The sequence below is a fragment of the Cucumis sativus genome, unplaced genomic scaffold, assembly GCF_000004075.3.
Source record: "Cucumis sativus cultivar 9930 unplaced genomic scaffold, Cucumber_9930_V3 scaffold61, whole genome shotgun sequence".
Classification (NCBI taxonomy): domain Eukaryota; kingdom Viridiplantae; phylum Streptophyta; class Magnoliopsida; order Cucurbitales; family Cucurbitaceae; genus Cucumis; species Cucumis sativus.
The window spans coordinates 141,815-156,958 of record NW_022279556.1 but is presented as its reverse complement, the minus strand read 5'-3'; the positions used below and the strand labels follow the sequence as shown (position 1 = coordinate 156,958).

The following is a 15,144-nucleotide window of genomic DNA, read 5'->3' as shown; positions in this document are numbered from 1 at the left end:
AGGTTCCAAAGAAAAAAGAAGAAGTAAGATGTGATTGATAATATGTGAAAAAAGGAAAAAATTAAAGAAATATAACTTGATATATCTAATTTGTTTAAAACGACCCCATTTGTAATTTTTCTTTTCAAAAGTCACACAACATCTTTTTGGAAAGTTGTTTTAGAGAAGCATGCCAATACCTTCATCCTACGTATGTAGATGTATTTATGAATAATTTTTAAAAGTTCAAAACAATTTTTTTTAACATTTAAAAGTTTAAGGTAATTTTTTTACACAAACTACAAAATGGCTTAAAACATTTAGTTTGTTGAAAAAAAAAGGACAAAACAATGGACCAATGGACAGCTAATACGAGTCGGTGAACCGAATACACAAAATTCTCTAAATCCAATTAAGCAAGATTTCAAAAAAAAAAAAATTCTAATAAAAACCCTACATGTACAGTCTCTCTCATTTAAAATTTCTTTCTCCTCTTCTCTAACGGCCAAGTCTCCCTCTCCCCCTCTTCTCCCCCATTCTCTCTTGCTCTCTTGTCTTCTTTGGCCTATCTCTCAATTTCCGTTTCTGTAAGGAAGAAACCCTATCATACCCATTTCGCGGATCCATCTCCATCTTCTTCTCTAGTCGCGGATCCAATCTCCATCTTCTCTCTTAGTGCGTCCTTTCCATTTCTTCGTACACTCCATTTTCCTTTCTCTTTTCGAAACCCTAAGGCCTATCTCTCAATTTCCGTTTCTTTAAGGAAGAAACCCTATCATACCCATTTCGCCGATCCATCTCCATCTTCTTCTCTTAGCGCGTCCTTTCCATTTCTTCTTCTTCTTCTTTGTTCGTACACTCCATTTTCCCTTTCTCTTCTCAAACCCTAATTCTCTTTAATTAATTAATTCCCTCTCCTTTCTCTCTCACTTCCTCCCTCTTCCATTAATGGCAGGTTCTCCTATCTTCCTCCTTTCTCCAGTGTTGATTCCTCCTTACTTCGATCTGTGATGCTCTTTTCTTCTTCCCTCGCAATTTCGATTCCACCATCGTCACCGATTTTGGTTGCAATTTCTACTCTCTTCAACCTCAACCTTCTAAATTCCCTCACTCTCACCGGATTGACTTCAATGTCCTTGGAACCTCCACTACTACTATTAGTACTCCCCTCATCAAAGAATCCGCTGGATTATCAGACGCTCCTCTTCCTTTCCTTTCTAATCCTTGTGTCTCTTCCAACTCCAGTGGTGACCCCGAACAAATCGCATTACTCCGTGAGTTCCCAATTAATTCCATCTTTATTTAATATTCAATTATCCTCTTTCCATTTGTTTCAATTATTGAATAGAAAGTTAATTGAATGAACTATGTTCCAATAATTTCATGTGGTTCTAGTAAAGCACAGTGCATCCGGTCGAACTTCCCCCATTATGTAATTTTATGGAGGTAGTTTTGTAAATTGGATTGAAACAGGGGCTATTCAATGTGTATGCATTAAAATATAGGGATTGTTTTTCAATTAAATATAAATCGATTGAGCCTCTGATGTGCTAGTAAGCATCAGATCTCCTCTGTGTATATATAGTTAGGTACTCTTCTTTTTTTTTATAGGTTCCGTCATATATATCACGGTCTGAAGTTGTAGCTAAACTTGCTTTCATCTTCAGTTTCTATCTATCATATTTAAAGGTCAGATTTTGTTCGATTAGAAGAATGTAAATTTGTCAAGGACAATAGCATGCTTAGTTTAATTGTACTCAAATATTGTTACTAAAACAATTGCTTTATTTGCGTTGATACCATTATTTGTGTGGTAGATCTCTTGATTCATTTTGATGTTTGTATTTTGAAGACATACAAAGGTCATAATACTAGTTGCTATTCTTTTTATCTTGGTACGTTTCATTTTTGTTTTAATATTTCACTGTCTCTATAACTGATTGTACAAACATATCTCATCATTCAATCACTTTTCAAGTTTTAGATTCTGAAATTTGTACATATTGGGGTTTTCCTTTTTCTTTATTTTGGATTATTTCAAATCTCCAAAGATCTTTCTTGTAACATTTGCATATTTTAGTTTGTTAAAATCTTCGAAAGTAGAGGAGAAGGCTCCAAAAGCATTCTGTCTCTCATTGCCTTGCCCTAACATTATCATCTGTGTAAGATGTGCCAATGAGTAGACCATTTTCTTTTACTTTTTTTTCCATAGCTTTTGAACCACTTTCCCTTTCTCTCATTCTCTTTCATTCTTCTTTTATGTTAATTGGAAGAAGCTTTGAGGCCTCTCTTGAAAATAATGAGGTTTTGAATGGGATAGAAAGAGAGTGATGGTGGGATCCATCAAAGGTTTGGGATTTCACACAATGTTTGCATCACTCTTTTAAATGTAATTAGAGGTTGAGGAGTTGATCGCCGATCATAGATAAGGAGGGGCTGGTTAGTGGCTTGGAAAAGAATTCAGACAACATTAATTTTTTCTAAAAAATAAAACCAACCTTCCGACGGTTGGTTAACACTCCTCGACAGTTGAGATAGGGTAAGACTTGTATTCTGGTTCTGTTGATACCTATATTTGTGCTTCATCACTTTATAATTGTACTTTTATTTATCCCCTTTGTATATTTCCATGTGTTTCATGTTTGTCTTTTATGTTTCTTCTATTTATATATTTCTTCATGTTCTTCTCCATTCGGGTTTGCTCTTGCGGAGGTTACACATTCATTGTTGTGCTGGTACTTTAGTTAATGATGTCTAATAATTTTTGTTTTGCAAATTTTCTTGTTAGTGCTCAAGTTTGATTTCATACTGCCTTTAGCATAGCTTTACGACTGCAGAATTCAATTGCACATTGCCCTTTTTTATTTTGTTATTACTGATGGACTTATTTGTGATACCTTTAAAGAAGAAAATTTATGGCTATTTGTGTTGAAGTTTATTTGTTGATTATTGGTTGGTTTTTTCCCTCCACTTTTCTTAATATTTTGAAGTGTGTAATAAGGTAAGCAATTTTTTAGTCCCCTAAATTTGTTTTGTTGATGAATTGTTTCCTTTTTTTTCTCGGTTTTGTTTTCAGGTTTTCATCATTATTCATTTGGTGGCTAAATATTACTCATGGGTATTTGTTCGATCTTATTTTGTTGTGATCAATTGATATACATAATATGCACTATAAATTTGTTAAATTGTTGGATTATTTGCTTTTTTAATAAGGTTGGAGGAACCTCAAGGTACGTTTTGTTAAAGCATATTTTATATTGATAAATTTGAAGTTGTCAAGTCTATAACAATGATAATGTTAATACGAGTAAATTTATAGCAAATTTAGTTGACTTAACTTATTTACATGCTGGTTGCTCGGACTCTTGGAAAAACCTTACGTGCATTTTAACCCACGGTAAGAGGACTTAAGGTTGTTATGACTTACATATCAGTTTTTGAGATTTTCCTTTGTAACTTTTTCATAGACCTTATTGTAGTTTTTTGTTCTTCATTTTTGTTTGTAGGACGTTTCTAGAGAATGCAAGACCATGTTTGAGTGAGAAATTGGTCTCGATGAAATTGAGAGTTCAATGAACAGCACATACAATGCAAGTAAATCTACCTACTCAAACCCATCTTCTATTTCTAAAGCAGAAGGGCTTTCGGTGGCTGAAACAAGTGAGTGATTAAGTTTTTTATCACCCGTATTATTTGTTATCACTAGGAAAAGAAAGCTGAGTAGAAAAAGTAGAATGCCAAATGGAAAAAAAAAAGATTAGTAAGCAGCGTTATTATTTTAAAATAGAAAACAAAAATTAACATTATTGTTAAACCGAGCCATTCTAGAGAACATGAAATAGAATTGGATAGCTGCCATGCATCGTGTCTATGAATGTTAAGAATGAAACTATCGTAGGGTTATAGAATAATCATTCTATCAGCCTCAATTATGATACAGGGTTTATGAAATAGAATTTTCTTATGTATTGTAATAGTAGAAGATTCTTCGTCAGGAAGCAAAGCTTATAGCTTTGAAGAGTATCTAAAGGTTACAGAAGAGCAACCGAAAGCTTACGATCAGCTCCAAACCAATTTTCCAGCACAAAGCCAGAGTGGATCCCAAGTACAACGGGAAGGTTGTTAAAATCAAATCTCTTATGTCTTATTTCATAACTATTTAGTTTTGATCTTAACTACAACAATTTTCATTTTTTTCTAGGTGAACATTGTATGTGCTTAGAAATTAAGTGTTTTGAAAATTAGAGGTGAGCAATCACACTTAGAAACTAAGTGTAGAACCATAGAAATGTTACCCCATCGGTTCTAGCAATGCCTAGTTACCGCAGTTCATAACAAAGAAAGAAAAGAGGCTCGTAAATGCAGACCATAAAAAAGTGAGACAATCAACAATTATAAAAAAAAACATATGCAATATGCATTAAAAAAAGCTCATAAAAAATATAGAGTCAAGTCGGTTAGGTCAAGTAGAACATGTTGAGTTCCCTAGCTATTAGAGCTTTTGGGGGAAAACATCGCTTTTGGCCTAACCAAAACTAGACCATCTATTTTTAGTGTTTTAAACATAACGTCAAGTTTGATTGAGGGCTTTGAAAAGAGGAGGAATCCTCCTCGATCCACAGTAGGGCGAAAACGAGGCTTGTTGTCACTTCGAAGGGAGCAGTCAAACTTAGCATTGAGTTTGATTTTTTTTTTTTGAAAAGGTAATGATAATATTATACAACAACAAGGTGGACCTCACAGCCTGAGGTCAAGACAAAAGAGCGAACAACACTCACAGAACAAGTAGTTAGACAAAATAACCCATAAGTACCCAAAACAACCCCACATCTCGGGAACAAGAACTAAAACCAAAAGAAACATACTTGTGTTCCAAACATTAAAAGGACAAGAAGAAGAGAGAAAGACAACAAAGTTAATAAAGAGAAGAGAAACCCCAACCCGGGAACAAGCAAACGAAAAGAACATTAAATAAGACCATGAACACCATCCAACCAAGAAGCAGCACGCTTTAATACACGACCGAATGAGCTGGAATACAACCATAGGCTCCCGAATAGCACCTCCATGAAGACGATGATTTCGCTCCTGCCAAATGAAATAAATTGTAGCACACCAGAGAAGGCGCCACAGTTTTCTCCTCACACTCTTCCCAATACCCTGATTATAAATCCAAGATAACCAACCCCCCAATAACCGATTCTATGAGAAGATGACATAAGCAAAAGGATCCTCGACCAAATCTCCCACCCAAAATGACAAGAAAAAAACAAATGATCACGAGACTCATAGTTCCCTCCACAAAGCAAACGATAAAGGAATCGACCTATCCCACCGACTTAACCTATCTCTAGTACCCAACCTATCCCTGATGGCCAACCAAGCACAAAAGGAGTGCTTAGGAATATTTCCCCCACCCCATAGTAAACCCGACCACCAACCCTACTACTATGAGGACGAATAGTCTCCCACGCACTAGTGATAAAAAACTATCATGACTCCCCGCACCCAGACCCACCTATCCTCAACACTCGGACTCGGCCTCACTCCCTGAACCCTATCCCAAATGTCCATCAAATCCAAAGAAACAAGCGGCCACCTCCAATCACCATCCCGACCCATGAAATCCACCAGCCTCGCATCCCACCGACTACCTGCATCATAGATCACCCTCTCCCAAACTGCTGGATAATCGGCCCACCCTGAATCCATGGAACCAACCACACTCTACACTTCCTTCCATTGCCCACCTCCATCTTAACATGAGCTTTAAGGATATCCCGCTTACGCAAGATTTCCCTAAAGCACCAAGATCGACCACCCCAGCATCGATCTCCAGAGCGATCTCCCTTTAAGGATATAAGATTCCACCCAAGCAACCCATAAACTACCAGATTTAACAAGTAGCAACCATAATATCTTCAACGTGCTTGCTATATTCCAAGAAGATCCATCACGAATATCAAGACCTCCTTCATCAAAAGGAAGACAAACCTCATCCCAGGCAACTTTAGCACCACCTCTTCCCTCCTCTTACCTCTCCACAAATAAGCCCTCAAGATCTTATCAACGTCTCTGTGGACTTTCATAGGAAGCATGAACACACTAGCCCAATAAACCTGAAGGCTCCTAAGGACTGAGCGAACAAGCTGAAGTCTACCTGCAAAAGATAACACTCTAGCAGACCAAGACCGAATACGACTGGTAATACGCTGAATAAGGGGATCACAATCAGAGCTCCGCAATCTTCTAGAGAGGAGAGGAAGCCCAAGATAACGAACAGGGAGATGACCAATGGAAAAACCCATGTTAGCAGCAAGCCGAGAGCTTTCGAACTATTAACCCCCACAAGAAAAATTGAGCTTTTAGCAAGATTAGCAAACAGTCCGAAAGCTCACCAAACCTCTTAATAGTCTCTTTTATGAAACTCATAGAATGATTATCAGCAGTACAAAAGATCATCAGGTCATCTACAAAAGTAAGATGAGTTAATCTGACCTTCTCACAAAACTAGTGGAATTGAAAATTCTGAGGTAGGCTGTTCAACATGCGAGAAAGCACCTCCATGACCATCACAAATAAGAACGGGGATAAAGGTCACCTTGTCTAAGTCCTTTCCTCCCATGGAAAAAACCTTCCAACGATCCATTAATCATAATGGAGAACATCAGAGAGGTCACACACGCTCGAACCCAACTCACAAATCTTAAAGGCGTACCTATGGCAATCAGCAGGCCAAAGAGGAAATCCCAATTAACATAATCATAAGCTTTTTGGAGGTCAACCTTCATAGTGCACCGAGGTTTACCTCTGTGCAAATGGTATGCCCCTACAAGCTCCTGACAAAGAAGAATATTGTCAATAATACTCCTCCCAGGGATGAAAGCTGGCTGATTTCCACTAACAAAAGAAGGAAGCCACACACGAAGCCTATCTGCCAATATTCTTGAAATGCACTTATAAATAACGCTGCAACAAGATATAGGGCTGAAATCCTCCAATCGATCAGCACCATTCCTTTTAGGAATAAGTGTAATAGCAGTCGTATTCACCCCTTGAGGGAAGTAATTGGTCTCAAAGAAGTGTAAGACGACATCACAGAAACCCTCTCCAACCACCGTCCAAGCTCCTTTGAAGAAGCCAACTGAATACCCATCAGGGCCTGGAGCCTTTCCACCATCCATGGAGAACAGAACACGTCTCACTTCCCTGCCAATAGGCGACTGGAGGGCCTGACAACACTCCTCAGTCCATCTAAACTGAACAATCTCCTCAATACTAGTAGAGAGCTCTCCATAGCTAATATTCTGAGAACCCAGACTATCTTTGAAATAATTCACTACCACCTGAGTCACCTGATCATGGTTAGTCAACCGATTTCCATCTGGGTCAATAACTGATCTCAAAGCATTGCTGCTCTGCCTTGATCGAACATATCGATGAAAAAAGGCAGTATTCTGGTCATCTAGCTTCAACCATCTGTTGCGACTTCTGACGCATAGCGGCTTCCTCCACTCTAACCGCTTTCCAAAAGTTTACCGTGGCTAAGCTCGCGTGATTACTCGCCTCCTCCGACAGAGAGTTCGTCTCCATCTCTCTTTCAGCTCGGTCCATGGTATCATTGGCAAGACGAACATCCTCACTGATGGTCCGGATATGCCTACCAAAATGTCTGCGAAGAATCGACTTGAGATTTCTTAAGTTCCTCACAATATTCACAATTGGAGAAACTCTAGTATCTTTGGTCCAAGCAGAGGACACAACATCCATAAAGGACGCTTCTTGAACCCAATGGTTAAAGAAACGAAAAGAGACCACTTGTTGGCTTCGCTGATTACTGGGATAGACAAGTATGGAGAATGATCAGAAATACCCCACGGGAGGACGTTAACCCTCATGTTAGGCCATGTACTAAGCCCCTCATCATTCACTAGGATACGATCAAGTCTCTTCATCAAACCCGACCCATGTATCTTACTAGTCCAAGTAAACCAGTTCCCCTGGACCGCGTTCAACAAGGTCCGCCTCTCGAATAGCCATGTCAAACTCCTCCATATCCCCACGTTCGGAGCACCCCCGAATGCTTCAGACTGGAGTCTGATGGTGTTAAAATCACCCAAGACCATACCCGGTCCTCTCCAACCAGCAGAGATCTCAGCCATTTGCCTCCATAAAACACGTCTCTCGATGTTACTATTATAGGCATACACACACAGAACCTCTACCTTCTCCCCAGAGATCAAATCTGTTATTACACCAAAATAAACTGGTCGACAACCTCGTTAGTCGTGAACACAAAACTGTTACGTTTCCACATAATCCACATTCGACCTGCTCCACTATCGCTGTAGTTACTAATGAACCCCACGAATCACAAATCTTCTAGATATCGAGACAAAGTTCTCCTCTCGAACTCTAGTCTCCAGGATGCAACAGAAACCCACCGTAGACACAGCTAAGAAGTCCTTCACCGCTCTACACTTTATAGGGCTATTAAGGCCCCGCACGTTCCACGTACACCAACTAACCATGAGGTCGTATGGGAGCCGCCTCTCCCATAGGAATTACATCACCTGCAGTACTCAAAAGGACCATAGAAGAGTCATCTACTCGTAAGGGAGGAGGGGAGGCATCCACTATAGATAAAGGCCATTTATCTCCTTTATCCACCTCCATGAGGTTGTTAAAGGAGTTAGTGATACTCACTTCCGCCCTTTTCCCTCTGTCCCAAATAGAGATCATTCCCCTATTTTTCCTGTCAACTGGGGTAAATTCCTCCCAATTTACCTCCACCTTTTCAGGCAGTTTATGGGTAATAATTTCTCCTTCTTCCATGTGTTGGAAGGATTCCAACACAACATCTTCATACTCCCCACAAATTGGAACCACCTCTTTAGTAGGAACAACCTCTTTAACAGGAACCTCTTTACTTGCAGCTTCCTTTTTACTATCTTCATTGCCTCTTTTCTTAGGGCAGGTGTTCTGCGAGTGTCCAAAAGATCGACACAAGTTACATTTTTTCGGTTTCCACTCATAAGTGACAGTTACAATAAATTCCTCTCCTCTAAGGTTGACTGTTACTTCGGCAGGCATAATACTGTCCACATTCAATTCCACACATATACGGGCATAAGAAAGACGACGCCTCTCTTTAGTAGCAAGATCAACTGAAAGAGGTTTTCCTATTGCACTCGCTACCACAGCCAAACCAGCATCCGTCCATAGCTCCAACGGAATCCTCCCTAACTTTATCAAAACATGAACTGAATCAAAGACAAAGGATTCAGGAACTATACCTGGAGTCCATTTGCGGAGGAGCATAGGTTTGCCTCCAAGGTGCCATGGGCCACGGGATAAGATCCACTCTATCGACTTCAGATGTTTGAATTGAAAGCAGATGAGCCCATTCTCCATCAGAGTAATTGTTGGCATTTCAATTCTACCCCAAATCTTCTCTATAAGACGATAGATGACTAGATACACAATTTTGCATCAATTAATTGGCTGACGAGGGAGTTCTCCCACACTCTAACTCCTTGACTAATAACTTCTTCAAACGGGGTCACCACAATTTTCTCTCCCACGGTAGTCAGAGGTGTATAGGTCATAGAGAAACCTCTTGTTGAGCCAAATAAGGAAGCCCATGAATTTTTGCCTGCACCTCCAGAATTATTAGATTTCTGCACCTCATGCCCACGAATCGAAACAGGCGGCCCACCATTTGAATTAATACCAAACGATTCTCTAATGGCTGGCCCATCATTCAAATGCCCATCAACCGGCCCAATCTTTGGGGCACTTGCAATAGCATCCAGCCCAGGTCCATATCCTTCGGCTGTTGCAATTTGCCCAACATGCTGAACACTTGAAGCACCAGCAGGTAAGCACTCCTTCTGTGAGATCCCAGTTTCGTGTGAGATGGGCGGCCCATCATTCAACGATGGCCCATCAACCAGAAATCCATGACCAATTCCATTCGTAAATGTGTCCACACCATTCGGCTTCAGCCCCTTTACCGGCTCACTGGGCTTCATCACGTTTTCATTCAAAACAATCGGCCCACACGCCTTTGGGCCAACAATCTTCATGGGACCATCTCCGCTCGGTCCATTTCCTGTATTTCAGTTTTTATATGTTTCACGGTTCACGTAAACCGGTTCGGGTCCACTCATGTCCGACCATTTCTTCCTCACAGAAATTAGGTCAGCCTTTGCAGTCGCCGCCCTTCGGTCGTTCGCCGCCATATCATGTACGCGTTGAAGGCTTGACATCACACGTTTCTTCACCTCCTCAATGTCACTGGATAATTTCTTCATCGTTTCATGCTTAGGACATCAACCCAACACCCGTGATGATCTTTTCGGCCCAATCTGGGAACACGAATGAACTCAAAAAGAATTGAAATTCAACCGAGGAGATTCATGCGAGATCCCTTCAGCGAGTGAATTAAATCACGGTCTTCAAACCCAGAACTGATAGCCAATAAATCGATTCGTACCACACGCAATACTTTCAAGATAGTTCAAATCAATTCAGCTTGGAAATCGATTTAAACAATTTCTAGACAGACGTTAATTCTCCCGAATCAAAACGAATATCATTCGTAATGGTTCAATTGATCAATTGTAATCAATTTCGAAATGGATACCAAATGACATTAGTTTTCACATTCAATCTGCCAAAACCGAACGAATTACCTTCGAATTTGATCCCTTGCTGACCGCAGCACTCACCAGCCGTTCGCCTCCTTCACCACCCGAGTGAGAGAACTTGGAAATCCTAGAGAGACGCGTGTGAGGTACACGCGCCCGAGATGAAAATTTTTCCTTTTTTACTCTAATTGAGTTTGATTGAGGGCTTTGAAAAGAGGAGGAATTCTCTCTGATCCACAATAGGGGAAAACAAGGCTTGTTGTCACTTCGAATGGAGCAGTTAAACTTAGCATTGAGTTTGATTGAGGGCTTTGAAAAGAGGAGGAATCCTCTCTGATCCACAATAGGGGAAAACGAGGCTTGTTGTCACTTCGAAGGGAGTAATCAAACTTTGAAACTAAGTGTAGAACCATAGAGAGATTACCCCACCGGTTCTAGCAAGGCCTATTACCATATTTCATACCAAAGAAAGAAAAAAGAGGCTTGTAAATGCAAACCATAAAAATGTGAGACAATCAACAACTATAAAAAAAACATATGCAATATGCATTGAAAAAAGCTCATAAAAATTAGAGAGTCAAGTCGATTAAGTCAAGTAGAATGTGTTGAGTTCCCTAACTATTAGTGCTTTTGGGGGAAAATTTCACTTTTGGCCTAACCAAAACTAGACCACCTATTCTTAGCGTTCTAAACATAGCATCAAGTTTGATTGAGGGCTTTAAAAAGAGGAGGAATCCTCCCCAAACCACGGAAGGGGGAAAATGAGGGTCGTCACTCTGAAGGGAGCAGTCAAACTTAGCATTGAGTTTGATTGGAGGCTTTGAAAAGAGGAGGAATCTGATAGACCCCCTATATTACATCTGTACAGCGGAAGAGGGACAAAGAAATTAAAAAAATATATCACGTGCACATGAATAGCATGTGAGGGTTAGTTACCTTATTGTTAGTATAAATAAAAAGTAATCGTGGGCGGGAAAGTTAGGTTTTGTTTGAGAAAGTGAATTTCTATTCTTCCTTGAGAGAGAGGATAACAGGAGTGGGATTTCATAATGTAATTAGGATTTCATTCCTATTCTATCATTAATAATATAGTAGCAATTTCATTCCAAGAGTGGTTTCCATCAAATTGGTATCAGAGCATTGATCTCGGGCAAGAAGAATGCAAATGGTTCAGACTCGGATCGAAGAGATGGAGACGTTTGACCAGGAAATACAAGACATTAAGAAAGAGATTAGTAAGATACTGGTGATCGAAAAGACGTTGGCCAAAATATCCAAAAATATGGAGAGGTAGAATCAGATGATGTTACGAATTATGGAATCGACAACAATGCACAATTCATCGACGAAGAATGTGGACGAAGGCGAAGGGTGACCAAGATGGGAGAACGAAACAGGGAAGGAAGGAAAGAAAATAGATGATGAAAGTAATAGTGACTGCAATAAGTTTAAGAAGGTGGAGATGTCGATATTCAATGGAGATGATCCCGATTCTTGGCTGTTTTGCGTAGAGAGGTATTTGAACATTCATAAACTTACTGAATTTGAGAAAATGACTGTATCCACTATTAGTTTTGAGGGACTAGCATTGAACTTTTACCGTTCTCAAGAAGAACGAGAGAACTTTGTAGATTGGGTGAATATGAAGGAAAGATTATTGGTGCGATTTCGATCCGTTAGGGAGGAATCGTTGTATGTAAGGTTCTTGCAAATTCAACAAAAGACAACGATAGAGGAATATCAAAATTTATTCGATAAGTGCGTAGCTCCTTTGTCGGACCTATTAGAGAAGGTGGTAAAAGAGACATTTATGTCGGGATTGAAACTGTGGATCTAGGCGGAGATGGATTTATGTGAGTCGAAGGGATTAGCACAAATGATACGAATTGCGCAAAAGGTAGAGAACAAGGAAGATATACGTCAGGAAGCAAATCTTTTTGGATATTCTGGAGAAAAGGTGATAAACTCCCATAATAGCACCAAGGCTAATACCATTGCGAATACAGAAGAAAGTAAAGGAGGAATGAATTGGCCGATGAGAACTATTACTCTACGAGGAACAACAAAAGAGGAAGTACGGAAAGAGGGACAGACGAAGCGCTTATTTGATGCTGAATTTCAATCTAGAAAGAAGGGATTGTGCTTTCGCTGTAATGAGAAATATTCTCATGACCACAAATGCAAGATGAAAGAGCAAAGGGAATTGCGAATGATTGTTGTGAAGGAAGAAGGCGAGGAGTATGAAATTATTGAAGAAGGAGGAATTGATCAGAAAGAATTGAATGCCCCTGAGATCGTAGAGGAGAGTCAAATGATGGTGGAATTATCCATTAATTATGTGGTGGGATTATCCAACCTAGGGAAAATGAAGGTAAAAGAGATGATACAAGGGAAGGTGGCTATAATACTAATTGATTGTGGAGTCACACGCACAATTTCATTTCAGAAAAAAATAGTGAAAGAGTTGTAACTGAGTACAAGAGAAACGTCAAATTATGGAGTCATTTTGGGCTCGGGCACTGTAGTCAAAGGGAAGGTAATTTGTGAAGATGTTGAGTTAATGCTGGGAGACTAGAAGGTAGTGAATGAGTTTTTATCCTTGAAGTTGGGAGGGGTAGTTGCCATACTTGGAATGCAGTGATTGTATTCCTTGGGAACGACTGGAGTGAATTGGAAGAATCTGATGTTAACATTTACATATCAGGGGAAGAAGGTGATAATCCAAGGAGATCCGAGCCTAACCAAGGCCAAGGTCTGTCTTAAGAAGTTTATGAAAACATTGGGGGGAAGAAGATCAAGGCTTTTTAGTAGAGTGCAGAGCCTTAGAGAAAAGTTAATCCTTAGAAGAAGAGAATTCGTGGGAGGTCGAATTAAAGTTGGTGTAGAAAATGGAATTCGACAAGTTTAGGAAAGGTACCTTAGACCAAAAAATTAGAGATTCGATCTCTATTCCCATGTGTTGAATTAAAAAAGGGTGGTTAATGCTATTTGTTTTGGGAAGCAGTTCTTTAACAAAGGTTGTCCAACTTATGTTTGAACATAAAATTATTTATTGATTTAAATGGTTAAAACAGGAGGAATGGATGGGTGACACAAAAGATCACAATCCACTTATCACTTGAATCAAAATCTTTTGACAGTTTTGATTCAAAAAACTTGTTTGTTTGCAAGATTTACATATACTGTTTAGTTTTAGACAAGATAAATTGATACAGTTTTATTTTGGTACCTTTGCTGTTAGTACTTGCCAATTAATATCCGACTGCATAATATATAGATTCTGGCATCTTGCTTGTCCTTTTGCAGCTGCACTTTGTATATAAATCTTGAACTTCTCTTTCTTAGTTGGCTATTTTCTGACAAGGATATGTTTTTTGTGTATGCTTGAACTTCTGAAAATATCCATATTTTTTGTGTATCAAAGCTGCCTACAATGAATGACAATGTGGATGTTTATGTGCTTGATTATGCAGTTCCTGTGAACTAACATATTGATAATTAACTTTTGGTCTAACTGCTTCTAATGATATCTAACATATGGAAATTTAGATTCTAGTAATTCAAGTTTTGTGATCCACATAATCCTTGAGTTCTGTCCCCTTGTATTTTCTTGAAATGAAAATTCGAATCATGTTTCTATCTAAAGTTGAATTGCATTATCTTTTTTTTTTTTTGAAAAGTTAATATCATAATACAACAAGGATGACCTCACAAGAGCGAACAATGCTCACAAAAACAGGAAGAATCCAAAGTATCAAAAGAAAGAACAATAATAAACCCAACAAAATTAAGAGCAACAAAAACATAAAAAGTCCAAACAACCCCACAGCCCGAGAACAAGCAGATAAAACAAAAATCAAAAGAAAACAAGCTAAATAATACCATGAGCATCCTCACGCAAATAAACAACACGAGCACTGATACAATATGGAATAAGCTGAAACAGAACAATGAGCAAACGAGCTTGACCACCATGGAGACAATGATTATGCTCCTTTCACATAAAATAAATCGTAGCACACCAGAGAACATACCACAACTTCCTTCTCACACCCTTACCAATACTCTAATGACAAACCCCAAACAACTCAACCCCCCAATACCCAATCCTGTGAGAGGAAGCCATAACCTAAAGGACCCGAGACTAAATATCACACCCAAAAGGACATGAAAAAACAAATGATAACGAGACTCTCAATCCCCACCCCACAAGAAACCTGTCCAACGAACCTTAACACTACGAGAATGAATAGTATCCCATGCACTAGCAATCAAAAAACCACTATGACGACCAAGAACCCAAACCCACCTATCACCAACATTAGGACACGAACTTACAACTTGAACCCTATCCCATAAATTAATCAAATCCAAAGACACCCTCGACCACCTCCACTCCCCTTTCGAACCAATAAACTTAGAGAGCCTAGGCTCCTATCTACTCGTTACATTATAAAGCGCTCTCTCACCAACGTGTTGAAGGATAGGACCACCCTGCAACCACGGATCCTGG

General features: G+C 39.4%; 1 protein-coding gene and 1 long non-coding RNA gene across 3 annotated transcripts; one reads left to right on the top strand and one right to left on the bottom strand.

The window, feature by feature from the left end:
• The first annotated feature begins 1,239 nt into the window (after nucleotides 1-1,239).
• Nucleotides 1,240-3,657, top strand: LOC116406056. Of its 2 annotated transcripts, none has more exons than XR_004219120.1 (3): nucleotides 1,240-1,253; nucleotides 3,056-3,097; nucleotides 3,486-3,657. It is a non-coding gene; the product is annotated as an uncharacterized LOC116406056 (long non-coding RNA). The 2 variants fall into 2 exon arrangements; XR_004219119.1 differs by lacking the exon at nucleotides 1,240-1,253 and adding an exon at nucleotides 2,371-2,518.
• Nucleotides 3,658-5,645: 1,988 nt separating this feature from the next.
• LOC116406053 lies at nucleotides 5,646-9,393 on the bottom strand. The gene is made up of 6 exons (XM_031889774.1): nucleotides 8,508-9,393; nucleotides 7,853-8,224; nucleotides 7,519-7,757; nucleotides 6,681-7,397; nucleotides 6,017-6,314; nucleotides 5,646-5,866 (listed from the first exon to the last, which is right to left on the bottom strand). Exons 1-6 carry the CDS (start codon nucleotides 9,391-9,393, stop codon nucleotides 5,646-5,648), a joined length of 2,733 nt encoding a protein of 910 aa, XP_031745634.1.
• Between the last annotated feature and the right edge of the window lie 5,751 nt (nucleotides 9,394-15,144).

Coding starts and splice junctions, on each gene's coding strand:
- LOC116406053 (XM_031889774.1), bottom strand. CDS start 9,393: ATGGAGAATGGGCTCATCTGCTTTCAATTCAAACATCTGAAGTCGATA. Junction 7,758..7,852: donor GGTTAACGTCCTCCCGTGGG/GTATTTCTGATC, acceptor GGGTTCAAGAAG/CGTCCTTTATGGATGTTGTG. Junction 7,398..7,518: donor ATCACGCGAGCTTAGCCACG/GTAAACTTTTGG, acceptor CGATCAAGGCAG/AGCAGCAATGCTTTGAGATC.